This window comes from Cryptomeria japonica, chromosome 9, assembly GCF_030272615.1.
Source record: "Cryptomeria japonica chromosome 9, Sugi_1.0, whole genome shotgun sequence".
Lineage (NCBI taxonomy): Eukaryota > Viridiplantae > Streptophyta > Pinopsida > Cupressales > Cupressaceae > Cryptomeria > Cryptomeria japonica.
In genome coordinates, this window is record NC_081413.1 from 429,703,539 (window position 1) to 429,730,527 (window position 26,989).

Here is a 26,989-nt window from a genome sequence, read left to right on the forward strand (position 1 = left end):
CACTGACTTTATTCAGAGGCCTTTGAGACTAGTTCCCTAGGTGAACTTATCAATAAAGGGACTATTAAGTTGTTACCCAAAGAAGGGGACAAGTCTCTTATTAAAAATTGGAGACCAATAATGCTCCTCAATGTTTCCTATAAAATACTGGCTAAAACTCTGGCTATTAGGTTAGAGAATTTACTGCCCAAGTTCATTTGTCCCACACAAGCAGGGTTCATTAAGGGAAGATTCATCCTAGAAAATTTAATCAACAACTAGGAGGCAATGGACTGGGCAAAGGTATCAGGTCAGAATGCGGCCATGTTCCTCCTAGACTTCGAGAAGGCATATGATAGGGTGGAATGGGAGTTTATTCTGATGATGCTAGAAGCCTTTGGTTTTCTAGTGGAATTCTACAAATGGGTGAAGATTCTCCTCAAAGATGCATCGGCTCAAGTAGAAATTAATGGTTCCCTCTCTCAGACTATCAAACTCAATAGGTCTATTAGACAAGGTTGCCCTTTGGCCCCTGCTCTCTTTGTTATTGTTGCGGGTGCCCTGTACTATATCTTAAGAGATTTCACCATTTCCCCTAAAGTGGAAGGTGTTAAACTTCCTAATGGATCAGAGTTGATTAATTCACAATTGGCTGATGACACTACACTCTTTATTGAACTCACCAAACAAAATATGGAGGCATTTGAGTGCAAAATTAAGTTCTTAGGAGAGATTTCAGGGGCTAAAATATCTCAGGCCGAATCCACCATGCCTGGTTGGAAGGAACAACCTCCATAGTGGTTGCAGCAATTTGGGGTCTAATGTGGGGGCGCTAATAGGATTGTCAGATATTTGGGAATACCTTTTGCCATCTCCCCATCTCTCAAGGAGATGTGGTCATGGGTTAGAAGCAAAATAGACAAGAAGCTCAATATGTGGAATAATAGGTATCTTTCGCTCACTAGAAGAGTGCATATGTGCCAAAAAAATCTTATCCTCTTACAGCATTTATTACTCCTCAGTGTGGATGTTCTCCAACTATCAAATCCTAGAAATACAAAAAGGCATTAGAAACTTCCTTTGGTTCAATGGGAAAGGAAATAAAAAGATTCACTCTGTAAAATGGAAGTGGTGCCACATGGAGAAGAGTCTGGGAGGACTTGGGTTAAAAGACTTGAGAATTCAAGGGACTGCACTTGCGACAAAATGGATCTTTCAGGCATTTGATGGCAATGAACCATGGAAAATTCTGGTAAGAAACAACATCCTGAGAATTGTCCCTAAAAAGGCTAAATCTTGGGAAATCTCTACCCTTTTGTGACCTAGTGGCTGGAAGTTTTGTAGTCTAGTGCAAGGATCGAATGTCTTTAAGTCTATTTGGAAAGCCTGGGAAACTATTAGACCTTTCATCGGCAATAATAGGGCCAACAACAATGACCTCGTCCATGGGGAAATATCCATCTGGTGGAACCTCCTTCACTCTTCTAGACCTCTTGCTCTTACGCAAGGGTGGTCTGCTAAAGCCTGGGCCGCTAAGGCATTTGCTTCTTTAAAGACATTATTGAGGACGACAAACTTCTTAGCTGGGAAACCCTTAGAGGTAGATTTGATTTTCAAAATTCCCACAAGCGAACCTATAACATGATGAAAAAAGCATGCGTAAACCTTCAGTTGCCCAAGAAATGCAAGAGTAGTAATGAAAATTGCAAAAAAAATTATATGGAATAACACTATCCCTATGTCTAATATAAAAGCTATTAATATTTATAATACTCTAACATATGATGAATCCATTATATTATATGTTAACAAGTTGTGGTTTGCAGAATTTTCAGTGAAACAGTGGTAGCAGTTATTCTCACGACTATGGAGAAGTCCTATTATGCCCAAGGAAAAATGCTTTAAATGGCTGATGATAATCAACAGACTACCATTCAGAAAAGATCATAGTAATTGTGATATTTGTAATGTGTGCAGGGTGCCTGAGTCCGTTAGGCACATTTTCTTTGAATGTAGTATTGCTAGAGAATTTTGGCTGCTATTTGGTATATCTATTCCTAATCAAATTATTGTGTTAGATGTTCTCATTGGGTATATTAAGGGTTTGAAAAATGACACTAACTTATTTTGGCATATCATTTCCACTGAAATTTTATGGTATATATGGAAAATTAGAAATGAAGACAAATTCTAAGGTATAGCTAGGGCCCTTACTGAGTCATTTCGTGGACTCACCCTTCACTGCATTTTTTTGCAGGTCTCTGTGATAATGAACATTGAGAAGCACAAATTCATTAGATTCATTAAGGATGGAAATGCAAAGATGTACCTTCATGAGATGGAGAATGGATACAAGTGGAGGCAGGCAGCAGAAGGAAAGCAAGATGTTGATCTAGCAATGGAGAGCCTTGGACTAGAGGTTGACAAAATCAAAGACCCGATTAAAGATCAGATTCAGATGCTCTCACAATTACTTGAAGGCAAACAAGTTGTGTGGATGGAAGGCCCCCTAGGGTGGACTACTTGGATGGAAGAATGTCAAGAGCATACGCATACATGATCTAGCCTTAGCTCTACAGTACCTCGAGCATAAGCATTATGTAATTTTGTATTGAAATATATGTACTCATCTAAGTTTGAGATTCATGTATACACAACTCTGTGCATTTTTGTATTTAGTCCTAAGTAGTCTTTTGGATCTGCAACCCAATTTTACATTTGGTTGTAGGTAGTTGGTTACTGGATCTGTAGTCCATGTATACATAACTCTGCATTTTGTTCCTATCTTTTGTAATAGTTTCTTCCCTTATATGCAATATAAAAAAAAAAAATTATTTAAAAAAAAATCTTTAACATATCTATTGTGTTTGTAAATCAACTATAATAATGTTTACATAAAAACATGACAATTTCACAACCTATAATATCAAAAGATGAAAAACAAATTAGTTAAACAAAATACAAAATAATTTACTAATTTAAAATATTTTATTTTATTTTTAACTAACAATTTTGTATAATTTATTACGCCGAGAGGTGTATTATACTCACATAATAGATTGATAGATATCCGTCAATAAAAACTACCTATGATTAAAATTGACACCCATCTTTAATTACTATTAGTTTTTTTGTTTTTTTGGGTGAGCGGTCCAAGCCAAAAATTAATAGTAGTGAAGGAAGAAACCTGATATGTACATTAGAAAATAAAGAAATGCAATCATATTTATTAATATGTATGCTAAGGATTAAGATATTAAAGATTACATGCCTCCTTATGTCAGTAGTATACCTGATTCCTATTTCCTGAGACAAGAAGTATTTCTCTGCAAAGTTGTTAGATGTTTCTAAACAACATACAGGGAAATATTCTACTACTAATTCCTCTATACTACATAATTTTCCATTTCGATAAGCGGAAATTGCCTAAACAAGCAAGAGTTACTAACCAAAAAAAACATCTATCAGAAGTTTATCATCCTCTTATCTCAATAGAATAGAAAGATGAGCAGGCCACATGCAATGCTAGAATAGTACCATAATATTGTTTGTATTAAGGTTTAGTTGTCTTTACATTCCATAATTATCATCTATAATGACGAGGGGAGACAAAATAGGTGTTTACCACCCTCTTACCTACTCTATAACAGTGGAGCAAAAAACTACCAAGGCTATCATATCCTTGTCAGAGTAGACAATGTTCGATGAGAGCTAAAAACCTAGAGTAAAATGCCCCTATAGTATATGGTGGATACAATGAAAATTTCACCAAAGGGCATCTAAAAATGTCTATTTCATATATATAAAACGAAAAATATAAGAAAACATAGTCGCCTTGAACAAGGTCTGCTCTATTACATAAGGTTACTATCCAGGTAAATGCAATCTCCGTGAGGGGGCATTTTCTTGGCTGTTGCAGAGGAAGATTCTTCTCTTTCCATGGTGTCTACCAGCTTCCTCTTAGTGGTCCTTTCAGTTTTCTCAAGCCCTCCCTGAAGGTGAGAAGCCATAATAATCATAGGTGACCACACTTGAAACATTTCCAATTCTATATCCGAGAATTCCTCGGGAGGTTCAAATCCTTCCTCCTTCATATAGTCCACCCACCATTCAGTGCCCACGGCTAGTTTCAGACAGCCATTTTTGGAGAAAGTCTATGTTGCGAGCAATGATAGGCTTCCTCTCCTCAAAGGTTTGTTTGTCCTTTAACACCAGAATAGGGCGCTTGACCATCTCTTTCTCTTGACTGCATGTCTCCCTAAGACCAACATCCTTGTAATCTTCTAGAAAGGGAATCATCAAATTCTCATCGACGTTCTAAACCGCTATTTCTAAACCCTTCAACAAATCTCCTTTAAAGATTTTTCTATGAAGCTAAATTACTTCCATTTTTTGAATCTTCATCACCAGGAGTATTGAGGCAAATTTCACAAGGATGTCGTAGTTAACCCTGAACCTGTAATCATAGTTGATAGATTCTTCCCACATTACCTCTTGAACAACACAGTTTTCTAAATCATCTAGCTCATTCAGAATCCTACACCACCTTTTGTGCTTAACCCTACCCCTGAAAGCCATCATCCTACTATTCTCATCAGGAAGCAGAACAATATTTGACTCCATACTCCTATAGTGGCTGAATAGATTCACAAGCTCTCGAATTTTGGAACGAGAATGTGAGAATGAGCTTCTACATTGTTCTATAAAATAAAATCTATATCTTATAATGATTGCAAATAATCCAACTACTTTCCCAATCATTAAAGAGTACATCAACATGTGCGAAAGGGCTTCAGATGGATGATTAAGTGATCGCTCTTTGATTACATAATTAACTGCCAACTAGCCTCATTAATGCTAATATCGTGAGCCCATTACTCATTTCCACGTAACAAATGCTAATGACATCATCCTACTAAGTCCATCATGTCCTTCCCATAGGATTGAGTGCTAAGAGATATGAGTATTTACTACTGACCTCTCAACACTTTATGAAACTAGAGCTATCAAAATATTACAGAGTTCATAACACCTAAACTATGTATCCTACCCTCAACAACCCATCTATAGGCCGATAAATCTAATCAGGCCACACTACATTCTCCTCTGAGATCATAGATACTTTTTCCTCCCAAACCCCATTAGCTCCATGATTGGCCAATCCATCAACTTTCTCATTCCCTTCTTTATAAATGTGGTTCACTGTATATTCATCAAGTGATTTGAGTAGATCCATTGCTCTGCCTAGTTGGCCATTTAATTTCCAATTTGAAGTGGATCCATTTCTTATAGCATTTATAATTATGGTCGAGTCTCCTTCTATTTATAAATTCCAAATGCTTAGTTTCTTACTTAAAATAAGACCTTCTATAAGGGCAATAAATTATGTCATGTTGTTAGTGTCCACCCCTATAGGCTTAGTAAGGCTAGCTATCTCTACACCATTCCAATTGTGAATTATGCAACCTATGCCTACTACCCCCAGATTACACCTTGAGGCACCATCAAAATTTAACTTAAACCATCCATTCCTAGGGGATATCCACCTGATTTGAGCCCTTTTGTTGAGATTATTCTTGTTACTATCACCAATGAATGGTGGGATTTTCAGCCCTTACCATATGTTCCTTGTTTTTTCATCCCATCTTGTGAGTACTACTTCCTTCTTTTTCTGAGAGAATAACCTTCTATTTGCAACTTCCACTATGGCCGCCTCAATTCTTAAAATCAGATGATCCTCTTCTATATATTTTTCCTTCAAAATTATTCTATTCCTGTCCTTCCATATTTCCCATATCAAAATAGATGGTGTTATTGTCCATAATATGTTGTATATCCCTTTATTATCTTGTATTGGCCAGCCTTGGAACCAACTCAGTAGCTCATTAGGAATGGTCAATGACCATTCTATTCTATTACATAACCATCTCCAACATTTGTTGTTGTATTGACAGTTTAAAAAAAGGTGATCTACTGGTTTTGTTTCCTTTTCACATAAATAATATCTTGACGGGACCTCATTACCAATTTTAGTAAACCAATCTACAATAAGTGTCCTTTTTTGGAGTGCTTCCCAAGAAAAGATATTTGCTTTGGGAAGGCAGAGGTTACTCCAGCAAATATTGATTGGAATAGAGGTTTCAAGATGTTGCAGCTTCTTATTTAATAAATTGTATCCTTCCTTTACACAGTAAGATCTAGATTTAGATCTTGTCCAAACAAGGTTGTCCGCTCCTTTCCTAAAATAGATCTTTTTTTTTTTATGAGCTTCATGAATGAATCCACTTCATGCCTAGGAAGCTTTAGGTTGTCTAGAGATTTCCTTTTCCATCCCAAAGAGGGGTCATCCTTCGAGAATTCCACATAATCCTTAACATATCTACCCCACTGAGCCATTAGTCTCTCCTTAATCATATTGTTGTTTATTACTTCATTGAATGTTGGATATCCTCCCCACGAGTCATCCCATAATAGGGCTTTATCACCTTTAGCTACATCCCAATATAATTTTTCCAAGACAATATTTCTACTATCTAGAAGGAAATTCCAGACCCTAGAGCTTTTAGGAGGGGAGGTAGTTCTGAAAATACTTAACGAATCATTAGTTGTTAGGTTTTTTTGTTTAAGGATTCTTACCCATTTGAGGTTGGGTTCCTTATACATTTTCCATATCAGCTTAGCTCCTAGTGCCTTGTTTTGTCTAGAGAGGTTCATGAGCCCAATCCCCTCTTCCTTGATTGGTCTACAAATTTTGTCCCAAAATATTAGTGCAATCTTCTTCTGCTCAAACACTCCATTCTAGTAGAAATTCCTTAGTTTCTTATCTAATTTCTCCTTTATTCCTTTTGGAAATGGGACACAGGACATTTGATATTTGATATTTGGGTAGTATTGTTTTTAACATTGTCACTTTCTCTGCTGAGGAGAGACACTTATTCTTCCATGATTCAAGATTCTTGTCTATCTTAGTCAAGATATGTTCCCATAAGTTTTTATTCCTCTGTCCCTTGTCCAAAGGTAAGCCTATGTATTTACAGGGTATTTCTCCTTTCCTATACCCAAAGATGTTGCGGATTTCCAATTCTAGCATAGGTGTGGAGTTAAAGAAGAATAATTTCAATTTGTTTTGCTTCACCAATTTCCCAGAGCCTTTGGAATAGTTTTCTAGTATATTTGCGAACCTCCTAGCTTCTTGTTTACTGGCTACTACCATAAGCATGGTATTAGATCAACAAATTGTTGATGAGTAATCGGTTCAACTCCATTGGTTACTTTGATTGCCTTAATTTGGTTATTGTTATGGGCCTTAAAAATGGTTCTTCCTAAGGCCTTTGCCATAATGATGTTTAGGAAGGGAGAAATAGGATCTCCTTGTCTGAGGCCTTTGGAAATCTCAAAGAAGCCTATCAGGGTTCCCTTGATAATAATTGAGATTCTAGGGCTAGAAATGCATTCAAAGATAACATTGATCCATTGTTTAGAGAAGCCAAAAGCTTCAAGATATTTGCAGAAAAACCTCCAATCTACTTTATCATAAGCTTTTTTAATGTCTAGTTTAATTAGCATCCCTGGGCTGAGATTTTGTTGGATGGAGTGGATAACTTCTTGGGCAATAATAATTCCATCGAAGATTTACCTACTAGGGACAAAACCTATATGCTCATCTACTATAATGTGAAGTAAAATTGATTTTAATCTGTTTGCTAATGCTTTAGTGAGTATCTTAAAGATTGTATTGCAAAGAGAAATTGGTCTATAATCATCAAAGGACTCAACTTGTTGTTTTTTGGGGACTATGGTAATGAAGGTATTATTAATTTTCTTCAAGAATCTTCCTAAATTTTTGGTTGCTTCTAATGCCTCCACTAACTCATTACCCAAAATGTCTCAGCATTTCTGGAGGAAACATGTTGGGAAGCCATCTTGTCCTGGGGCTTTATCAAGGTGCATTTAGTTAAGGGTTGTATGTATCTCTGTGGTAGAAAATTTATTGTTCAACATCCAGTTTTGATAAGAGGTAATCAATTCCCAATATTTATGATTGGGCTCTTAGGTTTGATGAATCCCAGTTGTTTAGGATGTTATTGAAGAAGTTTTTAGCCTCTTTAGCTATTTCCTTAGGATCTTTTACGAGACCTTCAGTCCCATCCTTGATGCTATGTATCCTATTAGTATTTATTCTCTGCTTAGTACTATTGTGAAACAATCTTGTGTTTTTGTCCCCTGTTGTCAACCATGTTTCTCTAGATTTATGTTTTCAGAATACTCCCTCTTTTGCTAGAATGTTTTCATATTGACCTAATAGTTCTTTCTCCTTCTGATACCTACTTTGATCCATCTCTTTATTTATTAATACCTCATTTAACTCTTCCATTTCTTTTTCTAATCGTTTTTTAGATTCAAAGATGTTCCCAAAATGTTCCTTGTTCCATTGTAATAACTTCATTTTGACAACTTTAAGCTTTTAGATGAAGCATAACAGTTTGGACCCCAATAAATGTTCCTCATTCCACCATTGCTCTATATTTTTGAAGAAATTTGCATCCATCATCCACATATTTTCAAATTTGAAAGGATACCTGATGGGACAGATTTCTTCTTCTATGGTAAGCGACACAAGAAAGTGATCTGAACCCGAGTTTGGGAGAATTCTAGAGCTCAAGTAGAATGGAAAATTTATCACATTTCCTTTGAATAAGAACCAATCTAGTTTTTAATCTATTTGACTAAAGCCTGATCTCCTATTATTGCAAGTGAAATTGTAATTAGCTGCCTTAATTTCCAACAAATTAGTTTGGTTAACCCATTGCCTTAAGTCTATTAGGGATTAAGGCTCCTTCCTAATTCCCCCACTTTTCTCTGTTAAATCAAGTATAGCATTAAAGTCCCCTCCTAGTATAATATTTTTGTTAGTATATTGATGACAAAAACCTTCTAGTTCAGTCCACAACTCTCTCTTTTTATCTGTCTATACTGGCCCATAGATATTTAACAGACACACATTTAAGTTGTTATACCAATTCCTTATTTGACCCACTACCCAGTTCTTATTAGAGCTAAGAGTCTCAAAAGAGACTCTTCTAGGATCACATAAGACTCCTAATCCTCCAGAGGATCCTTCTACCCTCTCTGATATCATCTTCCAAGATCCTAACTATTAGACAGTTCTGATACCGGGAGAAAACTGAGAGGGGGGCAGTGAAACAGTTTTCTTCACAAGTATAACAATTAATGCAGATGATAAACTTTATACCGGAGCACAAAGAAACCAACACAATTAAAGATAAATCATGAAAGCACAATACACACAACACCAATATTTTGACGTGGAAAACCCAGTAAAGGGAAAAACCACAATGGGAAACCCTACCCACAATCTGATAATACTTCTGCAGCAGTATGTGAAATAATTACAATGCGGATTGCACTTGCAATCGAGCCAACCACCTACAATGCACTGCTCATCACAAAAGGAAGTCTCATTGATTTACAAACACATCGAACTACAATCCAGAAAGAATGAACTGTGGAAGTAGCATCTCCTAATTCTTGATACAGTTCCGATTAATCACAGATGTCTACCCTGCAACATCAAATTCTTTACAACCTTTCGCTGAATGATATATCATTGTTCGCACATAAACCTTTCTCTTGATAATGCAAACATAACCATTGACACTGAAATTACATGAATAAGTCACCTATAAATACAGATCGTCAACCTTAATGATAAGGTCGGCTAAACCCTAAACCCATAATTACAAAAATTACATCACATGATATCACCAGACCAATATTATAATTTACATTACATAGAATGGACCTAATTCAAATTCTCAAACAATTACATCCGCTGGAAATCACACTAAGACCAATCTCCAACATGTTTCACCAACTGGTAAAAACACTTAGTGCAATAACACAAAATAATCTACCGGATCCAAATAGGACCACCAAATTAGCACACCAGCCAATGTGAAGCCACCAAACAATTAGAACATGATCAAGAACACCTTCAAAATGTTAGAAACCATTTCCATAAGCCGGACCAAAATCACTTAATCAAATCATCAAGTATCGCCAATCGATACCAAGAAATATCAACCGGGAACATAAGCGATAGCTTCCAGAGCACCAAACAATGAACCAACTAAATGTGACAAGAATGTAACCAACCTGAATAACCATCCAAAACCGAATCCAAGGATCTAATCATACCAAATCAGAATCACAACCAAAACCAAGACAAACACCAAGTCTAACTGGGATAGGTCCAACTAGGATAGCAGAACCATATCCAACTGGGATACAGTGTTGACATCAATGACAACACTTAACCAAATCCAGCATATTGCCCTTTGGCATTGATGGCAACACTGAATGTGAAAATCATCCAAGTGCCAAGGAATGCTAACAATCTCCCAAAGACTTATTTGAAATATATCTCCCTCTTTGATTAACTGATCTCCATTCAGAACTGCACATTTGACATCCATTTGATATACCTTGTAGTTCTTGTGTGCAACATAGGCAAGAAATAGTCTAAACGCTTCAATTCTTGCAACCAGAGCATAAGTCTCATCATAATCAACTCCTTCTTGTGAGTAACCTTTGCAAACCAGTCTAGCTTTATTTCTCACAACTTGACCTTCCTCATTTAATTTATTCCTAAAAACGCATTTAGTTCCAATAGCATTCTTATCTTCAGGCCTAGGAACCAATTCCCAAGTCTTATTCTTTTCTATCTAATATAGTTCCTCTTCCATTGCTTTCATCCAATTCTCCTCTTTACTTGCTTCAATAAAAGATTTTGGTTCAATTTGAGAAATTAAACATACCTCTTTAGCAACTAACCTTCTTCTTGTCATCACACATTTCCTTTTATCTCCTATGATCTGATCTTCAGAATGATTCAACTTCACATACCTGGGGGGCTTAGAATTGTCTTGACTTTCTGAATCTTTCTGCTCTTCAACAGTCACTGTGGAATTTTCTAATGTTACCGAAGCAATTGGATCAAAGTTCTGAAATGATTCTTGCACTGTCAGTTCTGATTTGACAAATTCATCTTCTGGTTCATAGTCATATGATCCGATCTGATTATTACATTGCTCATCCACCTTGACATTTATGCATTCCATAATCCTGTTCAATATTTTGATACAACATCTATATGCTTTGCTCTGATACCAATTGTTAGACAGTTTTGTTATGTGGAGAAAACTGAGAGGGGGGGTGAATCAATTTTCTTCACAAGTATAAAAGTTAATGTAGATAATAAACTTTATATCGGAGCACAAAGAAACCAACACAATGAAAGGTAAAGCGTGAAAGCACAGTACACACAACACCAATATTTTGATGTGGAAAACCTGGTAAAGGGAAAAACCACAGTGGGAAATCCTACCCACAATTAGATAATACTTTTGCAGTAATATGTGAAATAATTACAATGGGGATTGCACTTGCGATCAGGCCAACCGCCTAGAGCGCACTGCTCATCATAAAGGAAGTCTCACTGACTTACAAACACATTGGACTACAATCCAGAAATAATGAATTGTGGAAGTAGCATCTCCTAATGCTTGATACAATTTCGGTTAAGCACAGATGTCTGCCCTGCAACACCGAATCCTTCACAATCTTCCATTGAATGATATATCATTGTTCGCACATAAACCTTTCTCTTGATAATGCAGACATAATCATTGACATCAAGATTACATGAATAAGTCACCTATAAATATAAATCATCAATCTTAATGATAAGGTCGGCTAAACCATAAACCCATAATTAAAAAACTACATCACATGATATCACCAGACCAATATTATGATTTACATTACATAGCATGGACCTAATTCAAATTCTCAAACAATTACATCCACCGAAAATCACGCTAAGACCAATCTCCAACACGTTTCAACAACCAGTAGAAACCCTTAGTGCAATAACACAAAATAATCAACCGGATCCAAATAGGACCACCGACTCAACACACCAGCCAATGCAAAGCCACCAAAAAAATAGAACATGATCAAGAACACCTTCAACACGTTAGAAACCATTTCCATAAGCCAGACCAAAATCACTTAACCAAATCATGAAGTATCGCCAATCAGTAAAGCTAACCGGTACCAAGAAATATCAACTGGGAACATAAGCGATAGCTTCCGGAGCACCAAATCATGAATCAATTGAATGTGACAAGCATGTAGCCAACCTGAATAACCATCCAAAACCGAATCCAAGGATCTGTTCATACCGGATCAAAATCATAGCCAAAACCAAGACAAACACGAAGTCTAACCGGGATAGGTCCAACTGGGATAACATAACCATATCCAACCGGGATACAGTGTTGATATCAATGACAACACTTAACTAAATCCAACATATTGCCAACAATCTCCCCCTTTGGCATTCATGGCAACACTGAATTTGAAAATCATCCAATTGCCAAGGAATGCCAACAATCTCCCAAAGACTGATCTGAAATATATCTCTCCCTTTGATTAATTGATTTTCACATGAACACCATCTCCCCCTTTGACATTAATGACAAAGGACGGGTACCGCCAAACAAAAATACTGAACTAAACAACTGACTACTCCCCCTGAGTAGCAACATCATCTCATCAACCCAGATCATAAAATATGTCTGATAGGCTTTTACTGGATTGATGCATCTCTAAGTCTCTTTTGGAGGGGTGGTGACCCCCAGCTGATCTCTAAGATATTCAAAAGTATCTTTAGGCAATGGTTTTGTTAGAATATCTACAATTTGTTCCTTAATAGGCACATAAACCAATCCGACTTTCTTTGCTTCAACCTTTTCTTTCAAGAAATTATACCATATAGAAATATGTTTTGATTTGGAATGAAATACCAAATTCTTTGACATATCAATAGCAACAGTATTATCACAATGAATAACAATAGGCTCATCATAACTTACCCTTATATCCTTCAAAATTTGTTTCATCCTTAAAATCTTAATACAGTTAGTTGCAACAGTTACATATTCAGCTTCAATAGTAGATAATGAAGTACATGATTGTTTTTTGCTAAGCCATGAAACCAATTTCTTCCCAAGAAAGAATGCATCACCTGTAGTGCTCTTCCGGTGATCCAAATCTCCTGCCCAATTAGAGTCTATATAGGCACATAGTTTGAAATCATCATCCTTTGGATACCATAACCTGTAATCTATTGTACCTACCAAATATCTGAATATCCTTTTAACAACAATATCATGAGTTCCTCTAGGATCTGACTGAAATATAGAAGTAATACAAACAACATTCATTATATCAGGTCTAGTCCGAGTTAAGTGCAGTAATCCACCAATCATTGATTTGTATCTACTTGGATTTACTCTAGGAGATTCATCTTCCTTTGATAATTTGCAATCGATTATCATAGGAGTATCGACAGGTTTAGAATTTTCAAGTCCGAATTTCTTAAGCAATTCCTTCACATACTTAGTTTGACAAATGAAAATACCTTTATCATTCTGAGTAATCTATAAACCTACGAAAAATTTCATCTCTGCAATCATAGACATTTCAAATTCATTCTTCATATCATCAACAAATTTAATGCATAGACTTTCTTCTCCTCCAAAAATGATATCATCCACAAAGACCTCAATGATCAGTATGTCATCATGCTCAAACTTATAATATAAGTTACTGTCAGTATTACCTTTGCTAAATCTGAGCTTTGAAATATATTTATCTAATCTAGCATACCATGCTCTAGGGGCTTATTTCAATCCATATAAAGCTTTCTTCAATCTGCAAACCATGTCTTTGTCTTCTGATAAAGAAAATCCATCAGGATACTCAATGTAGTCTTCAATATCTTCATTAAAAAATGCACATTTAACATCCATCTGATAGTAGTTATTATGTGCAACATAGGCAAGAAATAGTCTTACTGCTTCAATTCTTGCAACCGGAGCATAAGTCTCATCATAATCAACTCCTTCTTCTTGTGAGTAACTTTTGCAAACCAGACTATCTTTATTTCTCACAACTTGACCTTCCTCATTTAATTTATTCCTGAAAACCCATTTAGTTCCAATAACATTCTTATTTTTAGGCCTAGGAATCAATTCCCAAGCCTTATTCTTTTCTATCTGATCTAGTTCCTCTTCCATTGCTTTCATCCAATTCTCATCTTTACTTGCTTCAATAAAAGATTCTGATTCAATTTGAGAAATCAAACATACCTCTTCAACAACTAACCTTCTTCTTATCATCACACCTTTCCTTTTATCTCCAATGATCTAATCTTCAGAATGATTCAACTTCACATGCATGGGGGGCTTAAGATTGTCTTGACTTTCTAATTCTTTTTGCTCTTCAACAGTCACTGTGGAATTTCTAGATGTTACCGAAGCAATTGGATCAAAGTTTTGAACCGATTCTTTCACTGTCGGTTCTGATATGACAAATTCATCTCTAGTTCACAGTCATATGATCTGATATGAATTATTACCTTTCTCATCCACCTTGACATTTATGCTTTCCATAATCCTATTCAATCTTTTATTATAAAAACTGTATGCTTTTCTCTGATACCAATTATTAGACAATTCTGATACTGGGAGAAAACTGAGGGGGGGGGGGGGGGGGGGGGTGGTGAATTAGTTTTCTTCACAAGTATAATAGCTAATGCAAAAAATAAACTTTATACTGAAGCACAAAGAAACCAACACAATTAAAGATAAAGCATGAAAGCACAATACACACAACACCAATATTTTGACGTGGAAAACCCGGTAAAGGGAAAAACCACGATGGGAGACCCTACTCGCAATCAGACAATACTTCTGTAGCAGTATGTGAAATAATTACAATGGGGATTGCACTTGCAATCAGGCCAATAGCCTAGAGCGCACTTCTCATCACAAAAGGAAGTCTCACTAACTTACAAACACATCAAACTACAATCCGAAAAGAATGAACTATGGGAGTAGCATCTCCTAATGCTTGATACGGTTCTGGTTAAGCACAGATGTCTAACCTGCAACACTGAATCCTTCACAACCTTCCGCTAAATGATATATCATTGTTCGCACTTAAACCTTTCTCTTGATAATGAAAACATAACCATCGATACTGAGATTACATGAATAAGTCACCTCTAAATACAAATCATCAACCTTAATGATAAGGTCAGCTAAACCCTAAACCCATAATTACAAAATTACATCACGTGATATCACCAGACCAATATTATGATTTACATTACATAGCATGGACCTACTTCAAATTCTCAAACAATTACATCCGCCGAAAATCACGCTAAGACCAATCTCCAACACGTTTTAGCAACCAGTAGAAACCCTTAGTGCAATAACACAAAATAATCAACTAGATCCAAATAGGACCACCAAATCATCACGTTAGCCAATGCAAAGCCACCAAACAATTAGAAAATGATCAAAAACACCTTCGGCATGTTAGAAACCATTTCCATAAGCCGAAACAAAATCACTTAACCAAATCATCAAGTATCGCCAATCAGTAAAGCTAACCGGTACCAAGAAATATCACTGGGAACATAAGCGATAGCTTCCAAAGCACCAAATCATGAACAAACTAAACGCGACAAGCAGGTAGCCAACCTAAATAACCATCCAAAACCGAATCCAAGGATCTGATCATATCGGATCAGAATCACATCCAAAACCAAGACAAACACATAGGTCCAACCAGGATAGCAAAACCATATCCAACCGAGATACAATGTTGACATCAATGACAACACTTCACCAATTCCAGCATATTGCCAACACTAACTTTCTCTTAAAAACTTTTAATTCTTTTGTACGCACTTTTGTCTCTTGGATGAGTATAACGTCATATTTCCAAGAGAATAGTTGCACTTTATAATGCGCTTCTTGTTAGGGGCATTCATGCCCCTAACGTTCTAGGTTATTATCCTCATTGCTCATTGAGAAGGAGCTTCCCCTTCCTTGCATTAAAAAATGTTGTCAATTTAACTTGGTCTTCTACCAAGCCATCTTTCATCCTTAAATCATTCAATGACTTCCTACCTCTTTTTTTGACTTCTTTTGCACAATCTGGGCTTTCTTTGTGTTGGCAGTCTTGCTTTATTCCCAACTTTTCCATCTCTTCCCTATCCAGTTCTAACAAAGTTTGGTATTCAGCTACATTTTTTATCCCATCACTCCGAGCCTTGTCTGTTTTCATTTCCTTAGGTTCTTTTTCTTCAACTAATCATGTCTCCTCATACTCACCCTCTTCCTCTATTTCTTGCTCCTTTGTCTCCATAATCTCCAATATTTTCTTAATCAATATCTATTTTTTTGTTGCATCTTCCTCCTAGTCATCCTCCTCTTCTTCATTTAGACCCATCATGTCATAAACTACTTCCAATTTAGGAGGGACCTTATAACTGTTGGAGATCTCGTGATTACCTTCATCTATTACATCTATTACATCTATTTTAGTAATATCTACTGCTTCTTTTTTTGAATCATTATCTAATTGTAGTTGGTTTATTTCTTCCTCTACTTGTTCCAGAATTGCAATCTATTCTACCATTTCTTCTTTAAAATCTTCTACCTCTTGCAAGATCTGCTTAAGGGTTCCCTTGCTTTGAGACGGGAAATTCGCTTTGATCTTGACCTGGATAAGTTATGCTTTGTGGGGGAAATATCTTTAGATTTCATCTGCATATCTTCTCTTGGAGGTTCCACTATAAAACCACCAATTTCCATATTGAATTTGATGTTAACATCCGGGATTGGATTAAGTTGATCGATTGTTTTATTACTATTAATGGGTTTCTTCCTAGACTTAAGGATGATACCCTTATCATCTATAAACCCATAGTAAAAGGATGGTTTGATAATCAAAATCCCTTTATCAGTTGATAATTCTATATGTTCTAAATGTTTGATCTGGGTGTCTATGTTCAAAATCACCTTGACCAATTTTGAACGCGGTCCCTCCTAGATATACCCTCACAACCAAGAAAGGTTCCCATTCTATTACCTATTGCTTCTAAAATATCAGGAAACTGATATTCTACTGGGAGTTTGCCAAGATCGATCCATTTTAGAAATTGATTTGATTTATATGTATTTGGAAAAAAATCTGGCTCCCAATCTATGCAATGAAAGCAATATCCTTTGAAAAAAATAATATCACCATGCAGAATCTCATGCTTAACCCTTCCATTCTTACAAATTATAGAGAGGAAATTACAATCAAGGACAAAGATACTTACTTGGGCAGGATACTTACCTTCCCACCATTGTATGATGTTCTTTATTGGTTTATTATGACTACTCCAAGTAGCTAGAATTCCAAATTTAGTAAAGCTATCCTAGATAGGACTAATTATATTAGGATCCACCTTTAATATCTTATTGCTTGTTGTTTTGTGGGATTTTGCAAGTGGCGCAGGAAAATGCTGGCCTGAGAAATGCCTGTTTGAACCTAATGTAATAAAGTTTGCTCCAGTGGCCAGGCTTTGTCCAGAGTTTGTGAATTGTTACGATGTCCTAGTAGGCCTTCGCAACTGCTTCTGTGTTTGAATTGACTCGAATTTCCTGCCTTTCTAGGGCCATGTCGACCTCTTCTTAGGAATGTTTGGGGCGTAGCTTGTAAGGATTTCTCGTGACCTCCTTTGCCTCCTGCTTCATCTGGAGTGAACCACTTGCCAACCTTCACCATCTTCTATGGAATTGTGGGAGGTCGATGCTTCTTGTGAACGGGGTTATCAAAGATTCACATTTTTTCGCATAAGAGCAATTAATTACCATTAGTTTTACTATTACTTTTACTTTCAATTTTTTATTTAATAAAAAAAAATTGCATGGTAAATTTGAAATAATCTAAATACTCCGAGTCATTGAGTATTGATACGATAAAAAAACAAACGATAAATGAGATCCACTAAATATGACTCGTTATATTTCAATATGAATTGTTCTTGTATTAGACATCTAAATACAGGTTGACATCACTTTGAATATTTTTTTTCTTAGATTATCCAATTGAAATTGAATTGAAGTTATCATGGAAGTTACACTTCAAATAAAATAAAATTCAATTTATTTAAAAAAATTAAATATTTAAATTTTTTATTTTAGTTATATATAGAGAGAGAAATTAATAAAATATTTAGTGGATTTAATTTCAAATTAAAGTAAATTAAATTATAATAATATAAAAAATTAAATTAAATAACTTAAATAAAATAAATAATTAAAAGCAAATTAAAATATTCTAAATTAGATTTAATAAGTTAAATGAAAATAAATTAAATAACTTAAATTAAAATAAATTAAATAATAAAAATAAAAATAAATCAAATAACTTAAATTAAATTAAATAACTTAAATGAAATTAAAATAACTTAAACGAAACTAAATTAAATAACCTAAGTTGAGTGCAATCACTAGGTTTTCATAATAGAATTTGAAGACATGCATTTTCAATGGCCTCACAACAATTAATTAGTCTTTAATTTCTTCCATGCATAATAAATTAAAGTGTAGAATTGTTAGTTTAATATTTAGTTTTATTTGAATATGGATTAAATATGTAATACATGGTTGTATTTAGTCTAGTTAGCTTATAGTTATAATAAGAATTCTCAAATTAAATATTTTTATTTTTATTTAGATAATATTTATTATTAAATTAAATGACATAATGAAAATAAATTAAATACTATATATTATTAGAATCATATAGTTTCTTTGATGCATAATAAATTGCGTGTAACTACAAGTTAAAATCAGTTTAATATTTAGTTTTAATCGAATATAGATCCATTGTGTACAAGTTAGAATCACTTTAATATAAAATGATATAAAATTTGTACCTTTTAATTTTAATATAAAATATAAAAGATTTTTTTAAAAAAAAGAGAGATTGCATGTTTTACTTTAAAAAAAAGCACATACATACATACATATATCATTAAAAGAAAAGTAAATGTTCACTTCAAAATTCAAATGTTTAATGCAACCATTGTAATGTATTTGTGACTTTATTGTTTAGTAGTTTACTTAGTATGCCATTTTTTTTTTGTAATTTTTCATTTGTAATACTTATTTACTATACATGTTTTTATAACTAAAATTTTAAGTACTATATGTATTTGTGCTCCCCAAACTTAGGCCCTTGGTCCTCCATTAGGAAACTCTATAAAATTATGCATTTTAATTCAAAAAATTGGGATTGACCAGATCAAAGGAAAAACCAAAATGTCAGTTTGACTTGGCATGCCCTAGCCACCAAGTGTCATTTAATCACAATTACTCATGTGTAATCAAAGTTTTCTACTTATGTGGTTAGTACAACATAAGTTATGACACTCCTATGCCACCAAAGATAGATAGAAATGATCAATAAGCTAGATCCAAACTACAACTCAATGATATCTTCATGGCACCTATTTGGTGGTAGCTTATACACTATATCCTACAACAAGTATGAAAACCAATAGATCAATTGATGCACTTCATTCTATCTTCCTAGATTCTTTGTATTTACTACTTACCATACAATGCAAAGCCTATATAGAATTGCAGTGAAATGATAAATCATATCAGACCGTTAGCAACTTGTTCACCCTTTTGTGCAATGGGTTCTATTTATTTCTACCAAGTTCTTATCATATAATCAACTATTGTCCTTTCTCACAATTTAAGAAGAGCTCATTAAGACTAATCCACCCATTGTCTTGCAACCACTACACTCCTGAAACAACATCAACCCCTCCCAAGGGTGCAACATCATTATCCGTCCTCCATTGCTATTACACCAACCCCCAGAACTAGGCAATATGTATAATTGAAAATTATTAAATTGATAAAATCTTTTCTTTAGTTTTATTAAAAACAGTGAAGTGGAGACAAACACACATATAAGAAATACTCTAAACAATCTATTCAAGCAATTCACTTCAAACTCATTACTAACAAACTCTTTATTATTATTTATGAATATTAAATATTTTCATAATTTGATATCTCTGGCGTATCTTTACTTAGATTTTTTAACATATAGATAGGTATGTTAGTCTTTATTTTTAATATATTTTACTAATTAAAATTTAATTTATATTTTATAATATTTTTTTGTTTTCAATATTGAGTTTGTCTTTCTTAATATTGTTTGTAATGTATTAATTATATCGTTTAGGTATATATTTACTTAATATTTTAATTCTAATTAACTAAAGAATTACTTTTTTTTTTTTTAAAGGTAAGTGCTATCTAGTATGGGGATAGCGCCCTCTATTAAACTTTTGAAAAAATACAAATAGTTACGTCACCCACATATGACAAAAAGCGAGTGATTCGAATCTTCCAAACATTCCTACGATCCGACGTTACAGATAGTAATAACACAAAAGACCAAACATAGACTAAGGACAGTACAGTCGACACAAATATATTGAAGAGACATAGACCAATCGATTCCCTATGTGATTAGAGCAGTGACCAAGTGCAGGGCTGTTATTCATCTCCCTGAAGAGCTTGGAGAATAAGAGCAACATATTCTCCAAGACAGATGACATTTACAATGGAAGCAACTGGGAACCACCATTCATCGGAATTGGTAACTCGCCTAAAGGGGTCCATGTTTTCATTCAATACTGCGCACCTGAATATCTCCCAAGTGTTTTCCACAAAAATCTTCATTCGATCCCTTTCCTCAACCTTCTCCATTCTTCTTCTCTTGGCTCATCGCTTATCGCAGTTCTCAGAGTTCGAGCTTTCTTCCTCATCGAAATTGTTTGCATCCTCATTGGAATCAGAGGGCAAATAGTACTCGAGATGGAAGTATGTTTTTAAGATGCTAACCTTTACACTTTCATCCAAGCTGAGAATATCATTGGCGACAATATTACCAACGGACGACTTCACAAAGTCGCTCATTAACTCGACAGATCGTTCCCTTGAGTCAATGATGTCAACTAAGGGAAGAACAACTACTTCATAAATGAGGGCATCACACCAATGCTTGTCGAAATTCAGAGTAATCCCCATCAACCCCTGAATTGCCTCATACACATATTCCTCTGTTACTAATAGATTTTGAATTTGAGCTCTCACATGCTTTTCATAGTTGACACAACTAATGTCCCCAAAGTGTGCTATTATCATATCTTGTTAATACAGGCAGCTTCATTTTGTGAAGTATTGATCTGTATAGAACCGGATGCCTTTGGAAGTTTCCATTCCAAATTCCCAAAAAGCAGTGTTTTAATAATGTTTCCAGATTTGCTTAGAGATAATAATGCGATTGTGTCGCCACTACAACATAAAAATCATACTAGTATCAACATTTTGGGATATGAAAGGCAGTAAAATCCTGCCACGATACAATGTAACTGAGCCAGAGTCTTATCTAGTGCCACCTATATCCAGGGCTCAGGTAGTCATCCATCGAACGTACAGTTCTCAGCCGATACCATCGCGTGAAGAATCCAATTTGATGTGATCAATTATGTCTTACTTGCAGAGTGTTGATCAAAGGCAATCTTGTCATCATTACATACCACTCCCAAGTTTGCAAGGTAATCGACCATACGGTTCCCTTCACGGTACACATGCTTAATCTCAAAAGTGTCGATCAATTCCAATAGATGGTTTATACGGGGGAGCCATTTGCTTAACTTATGGCATTTGAAATTCGATTTGATAATGACATTTATAATTACTTGATAATCTCCCTTAATGAGCACCTTGGAGATACCATTTTGTACGCAAAGATTTAATCCAGCCTCTAATGCTCTAATTTCAGCCTCGTTGTTAGTAGCCTTGCTCAGTCCACCATATACCCCATGTACTATTTTACTGGCATTGTTCCTAATTACGACACCAAATCCAAAATCTCTCGGGTTACCCTTGCAAGCTCCATCAAAATTTAATTTCACCCAATCCTTCGGTGGGGCCATCCATCTGATATCCATCCTATTAACTCTGTTTTTGGTGTTTATGATTAAAGGGCATTTGAAGAGCCATATCTTTTCCATTCTACGGTCCCAATTGTTATAGGTTTTGATTCTCCTCGTGACTAATTTCCCATTTATCATTCCTCTACAACACTTTTGATGTTTTCAATGACTTTATTAATCGGGAGTGTGGTCTCTTTGAAGATCCTCATGTTTCTTTCTTTCCAAATGTTCCAAACAATTAATGAAGGTCCCACTAGCCAAAGGTCGCTCCATCTCGAATTACTTTTATTTTTTATTTAATTATTAATTTATTTTTTTGGTTTTAATTATTAATATTTAATTATTTAATTATTAATTAATTAATAAGTTTAATATGTGCTATTAATTTTTCAAATTATTATTTTTTGAGTTTGATATAACTTTAATTTTGTATTTAATTATTTTATTTATATTTAATTACAAAATTTTATTTGAAATATTTTCTACTATATCTCTATAAAATTAATATGTTTGATTACTTGGCCTATTAATGGGCCTCTTCAAGTTAATCTCAAAGGACATATCGATTTGAAGGAGCATTGGGAATGCCTAGATCTGGGTTGGAAAGTGAATTTCGACGGGGCATCTGAGGGTAATCCTGGCTTGTCGGGTGCAATGTTCGTTGCTAGAGATTCATAGGGGAACCTTCTAGCAATTGGCGTGAAATGTCTCAGTGATGGAACCAATAACAAGGTAGAATCTTAGGCTACTTGGGGAGCTATTCAAATGGAAAAAAAATTAAACATCAATCATATCCATTTGGAGGGGGCCTTGTTAATTATGATTAATGTAATTGTAAAAGGTGAAACAAGTGCCTAGAGTTTAAACAAATGCATAAAATTAATTTCCTTTGCCCTTTCCTCTTTTGAGGATTTCAAAATTTTGCATGTGAGGAGAAACAATTAGTTGGCTGACACATTGTCAAACACGACCATGCCATCATTAAACATTAATGGTATGGAGTTATTTGAGAAATTTCAGCGGATATGCAATCAAGACCCGGAGTTGCAATTTGACAACAAAGAGCACCATCATTAATTGATATGATAGGCAAACATGTGTTGTTTAGGACACCTCAATTTATACCCCCTGTGAGATCAATTATCTCATTAAATTGTTGTGAGTTGGTGCACTGAGTTGAGGGTGGGTGACAAGTGCCATGGAGGCTAATTTTACACTAGTCTCATCGAGACAACAATAATGCTTCCATGGCAAAATAACAGAGAAGCATTTTCACAGTGTCTTTAAGATTAGTGAGCCCCTCTTTTGGCAAATTATTGACTTGATCCTAGGAGAGGAATTTTTGAAGTCTGAACATTGCTATCGTTCCAACATAGATATTGCTTCAGCCTTTATGGCTCGAGGGCTAGAATTGGGATACAAGGAGGAGGTGTTGAGGGCTACGAAGGAATGTGTGGAGCCAAAGTGGTGTGGTGAAATGATGTTAATCCTAGCAATAATTGAGTCTAGTGTGGGTCTTTGGGCTCATCATGAAGATTGGTGTCAATTCGACTATGTGAAGGCACCACTGCAACCTTTTCTCATTTGGAGTGTTTTTGGTAACCGAGAAGAGTGTCGAGCTAAAGCCCAAATTGGCTGGGATTCGTTGATGGATTTCTTGAATGCTCGGGAGTTGGAACGTAAAACAATGCAATTGGAACAAGACAATGTGTGTGGAAAAAAGGACAAGTTTGGCCCAAAGGACCATGGGCATATTGGTTCAAAGGGGAAGAAGCAAAAGACCTAGCTAGTGCAGCCATCTTGTGTGACCTTTTTGCTTCTTTTTGTCTCTCTGTTTGACTGTAATAGTTTAGAGTTTGTTGATGAACTCTAGTGTAATCAGGGCTCGGGGGTTTTCTGTTCATGACTATGTAATTTTTTAGGTTCTAGTTGGTTTTTTGGGCATTGACATATTTTGGAACATGCCATTGATTGTTCATTGTTCTTAGGCAGTTCGTGTTTGGTGCCTTGGGAATGGTTGGCCAAATGAGTTGAGGTGGTAGGTTTTCCTTTCAGCCTTTTCCATTAAAATCATAGTTGAAATGTATTTTCTCTTAGTTTATTAATATAATTTCAAATGTTACCAATAAAAAAAATATACGTTTGATTACCTGTAAACTTGAGTAAAATATAAAATTGACATTAATTTTTTACTATTACACAATTTAATATTTAAGTTGAGCATATTATGCTTGCTTAAATAATTGTGTTTTTTATAAATTATTATAGTTTGAATATAATACAAAATATTTTAGATTTAAATATTTCTTAGTATAATATCACGTCCTTTATCTCTTACTCTTGCACCCTCTATCTCTATCTCCCCATCTTTCACGAGATCCCTGTCTATCTATATATCCCTCTCGTCATCTCTCTCTCTCTCTATATCACTTTCTATATCTTTTCTATATCTTTATCTATCTCTCCAACTCCTCTCTCTCTCTTTATATATCACCAGACCTCTAGCTCTTTATATCTCTTCAATCTATATCACTCCCTCTCTATCTATTGAGCTATCTTCCCCCTTCTCTTCCCCCCTTTATATCTTTATATATCTCAATGTCTCCATCTCTCTATCTCATCTCCTCTCCCTCCTCCTCAATATCTCCCCATATTTATCTTTATCTTTATCTTTATCTTTATCTCTCCCTCTAAATCTCTCTATATCTCCATCTATTTCTCTCCCTCTTCCTCTCCATCTCCATATTCTTCTCTCCCCCTTTATCTCTAGACATGACTCCCTCTATTTATCAATCCATCACATTCTCTCCCTCTCCCTCTCCCTCTCTCTCTTCCTAGACCTCTATCTTTGTCCCTCCATATTTCTTCTTTAATCTCTTCCCCCGCTCTATCTCATTATCTCTACATCTCTCTCACCTATCTCCATATATCAATTCCCATCTCTATCATTATCTATTTATCTACTTTAAGCTAACCACATTATTGGTAGGAACTTGACGCATTGTGTCTCTTGTTACAAAAGTAGATATGAGAGATAAGACATTTAGCTTCGGGTATGAAGATAACACCTAAAATTTGTTGTAAGCACTGAAATCAAAAAATTCTGGAGCCAAATATGATAAGTTTTTGTCATAGCTTTGCCTTTTAACTCCACATTGGATCTATATTTTTACTTAGTCCAAGTGTGCATTGTAGATCATTTTTACATTTACTTTACATAGATTTGTCCTTTATTTATCTCATTTGAAATAACATATAATTATGCTTCTTAAATTTGTTGATTTCACATATGTATACTCTATTACTTGGACAAGTAGTATAACAAATATAAAGAAAATAAACTAAAAAAAAACCTTTATTGAATTTTTGATTTTTAAATCTTAACATTAAGAAATAAAATTTGGATGAATAATAAAATAAGATATTATTTATTGGCAATATGCAGGAATTGATTATGTGTTGTCATTGATGTCAACACCGCTCCGGTTGGACATGGTTTTGGCAGAGGTTATCAGAGATTATGCTCTGGTATGTTCAAATTGTTGGATTAGGTTTTGGAAGGATATTCATGATGATTATATGTATGTAATATTCAGTTGGTTCATGATTTGGTGCTCCAGAAGCTATTGATTATGTTCTAGACTGTCGGTTGATGTTCTTGGTCCCGGTTGGTGATATTTGATGAAATGATTAAGTGGTTTTGATGTGACTTATAGAAATGGTTCTTAACGTGCTGAAGGTGTTCTTGATTGTGTCCCAATTGTTTGGTGGCTTCGCATTGGCTAGCGTGAAGATTTGGTGATCCTATTTGGGTCCGGTAGGATATTCTGTGTTATTGACACTGAGGGTTTTTCTCACTTGGTGTAACGTGTTGTGGTTGTCCTTGGCGGGATTTTCGGTGGATGTAATTGTTTGAGAAATTGAATTAGGTCCATGCTATGTAATGTAAATCATAATATTGGTCCAGTGGTCGATCTTTGTATTGTGTAATGTAATTTTTGTAATTAGGAGTTGAGGGTTGAGGGTTTAGCCGACCTTGTTATCAAGGTTGATGATTTGTATATATACTTATGTAATTTTGGTATCGACATTTTGTCTGCATTACTAGAAAGGTAAATGTGCGAACAAGGATATATCATTCAATGAAGTGTTGTGGAGAGTTTGGTGTTGTAGGGCAGACAACTGTGGTTAACCAGAACTGTAACCAAGCATTAGGAGATGCTATTTCCACAGTTCATTTCCTTCAGATTGTAGTTTGATGATTATGTAAGTCTGTGAGACTTCTCTTTTGTAATGAAGAGTGTCCTCTAGGCGGTTGGCCTGATTGCAAGTGGAATCCCCACTGTAATATTTTCACATACTACTGCAAAAGTATTATCTGATTGTGGGTAGGGTTTCCCGCCATGGTTTTTCCCTTCACCGGGTTTTCCATGTCAAAATATTGGTGTTATGTGTTGTGTACTTTCATCCTTTATCTTTCATAGTGCTATTTTCATTTTGTTCCGGTAGAAGGTTTATAATTTGCAATAATTGTTTAACTGGTGGAAAACTGATTCACCCCCCCACCCCTCTCAATTTTCCTCCGGTTCATTCTAACAATTGGTATCAGAGCATTCTAACAATTATTATGCTGAGAGGCATCTACAATGACATCAAAATGTCCGTAAACAAAAAATCAATTTTGAAACATTTGACATGCAAATGACAGGTAAATGAATGAAATATGCCAAATCTTTTGGTTTTTGTGGAGGTGTTATTTTATTACTCCAAATAAAATAGAACCCTCGCCACTTGTCTCCAATTATATGAAACCATTACATTCAAATGATAGTGGAAGAGTGTCATAATATTTTTGAAACTCTTGTATACTACTAATATTGTTGCAATCGTCAGATTCCCTTCTATTATAAGACATCTCTTGTCATAATTTATCTATATTTTAAAAATATAGATATACCAATTAAATTTTATTTTCTTAATTAAAAATTAATTTAAAGAAAATAATACTGGAAAAGGGAAAAACGCATTTATGAAAAACAATAAATGAAT

The 26,989-nt window shown here is 35.0% G+C and overlaps 1 protein-coding gene across 1 annotated transcript; it reads left to right on the forward strand.

Moving 5' to 3' along the window:
* Positions 1–267: 267 nt before the first annotated feature.
* On the forward strand, positions 268–777 carry LOC131858426 (secreted RxLR effector protein 78-like). Its single transcript, XM_059211661.1, has one exon. The coding sequence runs from the start codon at positions 268–270 to the stop codon at positions 775–777; it is 510 nt and encodes a 169-aa protein (XP_059067644.1).
* Positions 778–26,989: the final 26,212 nt, after the last annotated feature.

Excerpts from the sequence above, each read along its gene's own strand:
- LOC131858426 (XM_059211661.1), top strand. The coding sequence starts at position 268 with ATGGACTGGGCAAAGGTATCAGGTCAGAATGCGGCCATGTTCCTCCTA.